Below are 6,644 nucleotides of genomic sequence, written 5' to 3'. Positions count from 1 at the left end.
TAATGTATACTTTGCACAAGATTTGGCACATAAAGCCCTCAGCAAAATAGTTGTTACTAACATTTATTATTATTGTTAATGAAGTTAAGAGCTTTTATGGAGGCTCCTGGGAAGAATCTTAAGTCGTTCTGGCACAGGCCGCTAATCAGCCTGTGTGCAGGTTTGAGAAATTGGTGGTAGGAGTCCGATTCCAACCTTCCTCAAAGATGTTAGATGCTCAGACACCTTCCCACCTGTCTAGCTGTTCCCTCCCTCCACATTGTTTAAAACTCACCAATAAGCCTGGCCCACTCCCTGTTCCTTTTCCCAGCCTTTGGTTGGAAACTGCTGGAGTCGTGTTACTTTGGCTCCTCTCCAAATGGTCTGCAGAAGCGAGCTGGTGTGACTAACACATTGTCTCTGGGCTTGCCTGGGTCTGGTCCCCAAGCCCTTGAACTTGGAAGGCACCCAGCCCATACCTCGCATATCACAGGGGTTCACAAATGCCAGCCCTTCTTATTGTCTTAGTGCTTCTTCCGTGTCCTTATCCACACTCTGGCTTCTCATTTGGGTTTTACTTTCCATTTCCGGCATTCGCTCCTGCAAAATTTTACCCATCTGACCTCCCAAAGCAGAGCCTGGGCGTTTTCCTGTAACCTTAACAGCAGCGTCACACCTGGCCCTGGCAGGTGCGGCTTCAGGCAGGTGGGCCTCGGGCGAGGTAATTACAGGTGTGTACCAGCCAACCGGCATCTCAAATACCACCAGGGGCAAGGAAAACAGCCACATTCCAGGAAAGGCATTTTCATTTTATTTAAAAATTATTTACAATTTATTGAGCCTTCATAAATCCTTTATTTTAAAATCCTCTTTTTTTTAAACTTTTTTTAACCTGAAGAAAATCTTGGGGGCGGGGGCGAGGAATAAGGCGGGGAGTGGTGACAGGCTCCTCAGGGATTTTGCAAAGGGAGGGATGTAATGCAGCAGCAGTGGCCTGAGCCCGGTGGCCTAAGGGGTAATGAAGACTAGCCAGGCAGGCCCCCTTGGGCCAGTGGCCAGCTGGGCAAGAAGACTGCATGATGGCAGTTCTTGCTTGAAACTCACCGTTCACCGCTTGGGTCGGAGGCACCCAGCACCGAGGGCTGACCCTTTGCCTATTCCTACCAGGCAAGAGTAGGTTTGGGGGTGGCTGGTAGCTGTGGAGTTGTCTACGAGAAGTCATGCACTGCTGAGCCTCAGACAGAACCAGGCAAGCGGTATGAAGTCAATAACACATTGCTGGGAAAGCCATCTCCAGCTGAAAAGTCTTTACTTCCACACGCTGTGGCCCTCCTGTCTGCAACACCTGCTCTAGTTTGGCAGGGAAGAGGGGACGGGGTTGTGTGGTGTATAGGTTGTATAATACTCTAGGGTATGCCAAGAATTTCTGAGGACTTCCACTGCTTGATGGGTGCCAGCTTTCCCCATCGATTTGATGGACACTTGAGAAGACCACTTATAACTAAAAATCTGTCTCAAACTGCCCACTATTCACTTAACTCTGCATTGCAGAAACTTTGGGCTGAAAGTTCCACTAGCTTAAACAGTGGTTTTTAACCTTGTGGGTCTGAGACCTTTGAGAATTTTAGGAAAGCTTCAGCCCTTTGGAAAACACGCATGAGAACACATACTAAATTCTGACAGTGCTAGGGGTTTCATGGACCCTCTGAAGTCCAACAGTGGACCCTCTGGGGTGATGGACCCCAAGTTAAGAACCCCTGAGTTAAAGGCTCTGGTGGGTAAGCATTTTCTTTTGAGATGCAAATAACCCAGAGGAAATATCAGTCTCCCACCTCCCATGTGATTACTGATTGAATGGGTATGGAGATGTAGCAGTAATGGTTTTAGAGGAAGCAGAGGTAAGCCTGGATGGAAAAGCTTGGGAACAGTTTGGAGATTCAGCAGGCAGCACTGGATCACTGGATCTCTGACTGAGGGAACCCAAAGGGTGGGAGATAGATCAGAAAGGGAGACAGATGTCCCAATGACAAGCTTCACTTACTTCCACATTTTCCCAGAGGCTGGCGGTGTGGTTCCTCACCAGAATAATTTTATTCTTTAAGTAGGTATATGCCGTCATTCTGCCATCTGGTGGTTATGCTTGGAATTGCATCTGCCCCAACATCCAGGTGAAAACCCAGAGATCTAGTAAGTTCTTGGAATAAAGTACACTTAGCTGACCTGCTGGGGTGGAGTAAGGGTGGGGGTGAGAAGAATGGATGAAAAAGAAGAGTGATTCTTCACTGTTGCTGTTTGGTGCACACTGAAGTCCCAGGAGAGCTTGCATCCTTCTTGGCTGACCTGGGCACTCTTTGGTCTGTCATGGCTAACCTTGCTTTAGCAGCTTAGAATTTTTCCACATAATTTTTTTTGTTGTTGCTTTGATTTGAACTTAAAACCTGAAGTTGCATCTCTGGCTCCCAATTGGGTCTCTCTGCTCCCTGCTCCTCTTCCAGAGCAGATTTATCCATGGATCAATGACTGCTGATTGGGAGCCAAAACAGATATGTCCCTGGGGAAAACAGTGACTTGAGGTTCCATCTCACATTCTTTCCCTTCCAGCTGAGGCACACTTCCCAGGTTGCTGGAACCCTTATCTACAGGAAACTGGTCACTGACAGTTTTCTGTACTGTAACTTCACATGCCAACATGGCTGAGTCCCACTGCTCTAAAGTTCTGGAGGAATTCTTGGTGCATCTCCTGAAATTAACCTTCATACCTGCTACTCCAGCCTCCTATGTGCCTGTCTGCCAGTGGCACCTTCTGAGTTAAGCTAAGCATGAAATATGGCATCAGGGGATCCCAAAGAACTAAAAGGGCATCAGGGGTCCCAGAGTGGCACTGTCAGCTTGGGGTCATTTCTTCTCCAGTCTCAGACTGTGCTGTGGACAAGACCATTTCTAGCATGTTCCATCGCAGGCACCTCCCATTATGGCCACAGGAAGGCTCTGCGTCAAACTGGAGGCAATGAGGGAAAATCTGCCAAACTGACAGCTAGGGGTGAAGAGATGGTAAGGAAAGCAGAACGCTCTGTCACCTGTGGGAGGAAGCAGACGATGGGAGGGTGGGTTCTCCCCCAAAGCTCTGGAATCTCACGCACCCAGTGAATGCTGTCTGCCCTGTCATGTGATCAGAGGCATTAAGTTGGAGTTCTCCTCAGAGGCTCGCTCTCCATCTGATGACCTCTTCCTTTTTCGACCACCTGAAAAACACAGTTTGTAAGGATCAATCTGTAAGACTGGGAGGACATTCACACTTTCTTGGTGGTCCAAGCTCTCTTCAAAATGAAGCAGAAATGGAGACGAAGCCCTTAATAGTTTGGCAGGAAGTAATCTGCATTGTATCCTGTGCTAATATCAGCATATTTACATCTTGAAAGATTAGGATGCACCTTCCACTGAGATGACATCTCCTAAAAGCCAGAAACCCAGGCTAGTGCCAATGGAATGGAGATTTCCTGGAGAAGACTGAATAAAGCCCAGGTAACGCCTCAGGATCATGCCTTCCCCATCCCCTGAAGGCCCTGGCCCGAATGACTGCTAGACACTCTCTGAGAGAGGACTGGTCTCACAGCCTGTGATGTCCCATGAGCCAGTGGTGGTGGGTGTAGCTGGGAGCCACTCCCAGGGCCTACATTCTCTAACTCAGAAGCAACCTCCCTGCTGCACTGGGGCAGGTGGGGGTAATTACATAATTATCCTCAAGGATGGAAGGGCACTCTGTTCCTAGCTCTGTTGTTTTTAGGAAGAAGTATTTTTCACCTTGTTCTCTCTGCCATTGACTTCCTTCCTTGGAGGATACTGCTTTCTTTTTATTTATTTTATTTCCTTTGAGTCTCCCAGACACAAATTCTTTCTTTAAAGGGCCAGATAGTAAATATAGGTTTTGCAGACCACTTGGTCCCTGTTGCAACTACTCAACTCTGCCATTGGGGCCATAGATAACAAATGGGTCTATAATCCAATAAATCTTTATTTACAAGAACAGGTGGGGAAGGGAGGCCAGGATTTGGCCCATGCCATGGTTTGCAGACTCCTGTCCTAGATCACCAACTGAAGGGGACAGATCCCCAAACCATCAAGGGTGCAGTCCTGGCCCAACCCCTATTGTGGATTTCCACAATTGAACCTCATTAGGGTTCCCAAAAGGAGTCAGTGGTTCCTCCTCCAGCAGTAATATCCTAACATGATGTTTCTACTAACTAGCAGGTGTGCAGCTCTTGTCTGGGTGAAAAGCTACTCACTCAAGGTTCTCAGCAGCTTCTTGCCCATAGTTTCCTCAAAGTCGCTACTGCAGGGGCTGGTCTCTGTGTCCAGGTTAATATTACAACATTCACTATCTGATGCTGTGAGAAAGGAAAGAAGACAGAACTCAAGTCTTTCCAACCTACACACCCAGGGATCTAGTAGGGTGATTCTGGTTGATGTTCCTCTGCAGGTGGAAGTTCAAACAAGAGCCAAGTCAGTGGTGGCCATAACAAGGAAGGGATGCCCAGGATGGTGTTGGCTCTAGTTAGTTAGCAAGAGGCATTTTAGTGCCACAAAAGGAACAAAGAGACAGAGAACAGGAGTGGGAATCCAGCTATCCAAACACTGTTTGGCAGGAGATAGAAGAAGAGAACAAGATGTTCTCTATTCAGTATCTTTGCCAGACAAAAAGCACATCTGAAGACAAGTGGGGATGGCTCCTTCCTCTACTTGCACAGACCTTGGAAAATCACAGAGTTCAATAACAATTAAGCACATGCCTCGATCTTCTCCGACCAAACCCAGTGCGGATTCAGAGAGCCACAGACTCGCAGAGCCGGGAAGGGGCCCAGGCCCTTATAGTCAATGTAATAAGAACCTAACCAGCGAGGCAAAGTGGTGTGTGGAAACTGCACTGCACCCAAAGCCACGAGGTTGCGCCCGCTTCTATGTAGTATATAGACTTGGGCAAGTCATTTCCCTTCTCCAGGCCTTAGGGTCCTCATGTGTCATACAAGGAGGATGGACTAGATGATCTCCAAAGACAGCCCCATTTCCTCCATTCCTACTCCTTTATACAATTTCTTGCTACATGCTTTAGCCGCTAAATTCAGTGTGTGCAGGAGAAAACGAACATCAGTGCTAAATTCAGGTCGTGTAATGGTGATTAAGTATGTTCCAGATTTTCTGAGTTAGCCACAAGTTCAATCATGTTGACTCACTGACTTCAAAAATCTATGAGCACTTGTCAGGTCATTGCTCTGGATTTGAGGGGTCTCAGACTATGGAGTGGGGCAGGTCTGGAAGGGCAGGTGGGGTAACTGCTGGGCTAGAAGATAGGTAGGGCGCTGCTGAGCGCTTGGGGAAGTATATCTTACTGAGGCAAGCACAGGAGGATCCCAGGACTGGTGGGACACTGGGAGCTTGGAGCAAATCACTGTCAAGACAGAAGCGTTCAATGTCTCAGAGGGAGGTGATATGATCTCAGACCTCAGGACAAGTCCTACAGTTACTGCTGGTCTCTGGGGCCCAAAGGAAGGGAAGAGCTCTGCCAGTAAGAGTGATGGCTGACTTCAGTTTCCTAATCTGTAAAGTAGGAAACATGATGTGCCCTCTATCTATGTTATCTCATCTATACTCCAAGCTACTTTATGAGCTGGCCACCATGATTTATATCTATCAACATAAGGAAACTTATCTAGGAAGACAAGGAAACTGAGTCTTAGGTTAAAGTAACTTGCCTAAAATTGCATAGCTCCTAAATGAAGGAGCCGGGGTCTGAATCCAGATGGAAACCCAGCTCCTAACACTGTGTACACACTGCCTTCCTGGGAGAGTGAATTAATGGGCCTGAGGCATGGAAGGTGCTCATTAAATGTTAGTTTCCTTCCCTGGTGGCATAAGGAGGTGGGAAGTTTTACACGCGGGCTGGGGGCCCAGGCTCCCCTCACCCACTCAGCCTGGGCCCTCCCACTGCCTGGTGGTGATGACCCTCCCCTGCTCCTGTGGGCCCAGTTTCCCTCCCTGACCTGCTCTGGTGGGAACAGCTGCAGGAGACAATGAGAGCTGCTGTGTACTGCGCTCCTCGAAGTCCATCATTTCCTCCTGGGTGAATGCCATCTCCTCCATCCTCAAGTACACGACCTCGCCGGGGCTTCTTAGCCCGTCTGAGCGGCTGCCTGGGGAGGACAGCGAGCGCATCACCCCTCTGCTTTAAAGAAGATTTGGGGCTCCATGAAGCACAAGATGGCAGCTCTGGGCCTCACTGAGGAGCAAGGCAGGGCCGTCCTCACCCCGTGGTAGCCGAGTCCAACCACCTGACTGACTTACACAGCAGGCTGTTCCTGTTGTTCAGCAGGGTGACAGCAGCATCATCCTTGGGGGTCTGGGGTGTGCCCCGGGTCGCAGGGGCCTTGGTGGAGTCTCCATCAGTGAAGGCCTCCACGTCAGGTGACTGGGGTGAGCTGTCCATGTGGCAGGCGGTGAGCGCGTTCTGGTACTGCTGCCGTGTGATCTAGAAGGAAGCGGCAGAGATGAGCAGAAGCTCAGGAGGAGCTGGGCAGAGCCCTCGCTGGATGTGGCCAGCCTTCCTGAGCTCAGAAGCAGCCCCACTAGGGTGCTTAGGAACCCCTGGCCTCTGTGGCCTGGGATCTATGAAG

The 6,644-nt window shown here is 49.2% G+C and overlaps 1 protein-coding gene across 1 annotated transcript in view; it reads right to left on the bottom strand.

Moving 5' to 3' along the window:
* Positions 1–767: 767 nt before the first annotated feature.
* The window catches only part of CNNM1 (cyclin and CBS domain divalent metal cation transport mediator 1), a 63,848-nt gene continuing 57,971 nt past the window's right edge, over positions 768–6,644 (bottom strand). The window contains exons 8-11 of the mRNA XM_004428159.3: positions 6,316–6,499; positions 6,015–6,164; positions 4,263–4,364; positions 768–3,221 (exon numbers count right to left, since the gene is read on the bottom strand). Coding sequence (XP_004428216.1) covers positions 3,142–3,221; positions 4,263–4,364; positions 6,015–6,164; positions 6,316–6,499 — 516 coding nt within the window. The 3' untranslated portion in view covers positions 768–3,141. The remainder of the gene's footprint in view (positions 3,222–4,262; positions 4,365–6,014; positions 6,165–6,315; positions 6,500–6,644) is intronic.

The sequence above is a fragment of the Ceratotherium simum genome, chromosome 6 (genome assembly GCF_057802395.1).
Source record: "Ceratotherium simum simum isolate JZ-2026a chromosome 6, ASM5780239v1, whole genome shotgun sequence".
In the NCBI taxonomy this organism is placed as follows: domain Eukaryota; kingdom Metazoa; phylum Chordata; class Mammalia; order Perissodactyla; family Rhinocerotidae; genus Ceratotherium; species Ceratotherium simum.
This window is presented reverse-complemented; position numbering and strand designations above follow the sequence as displayed.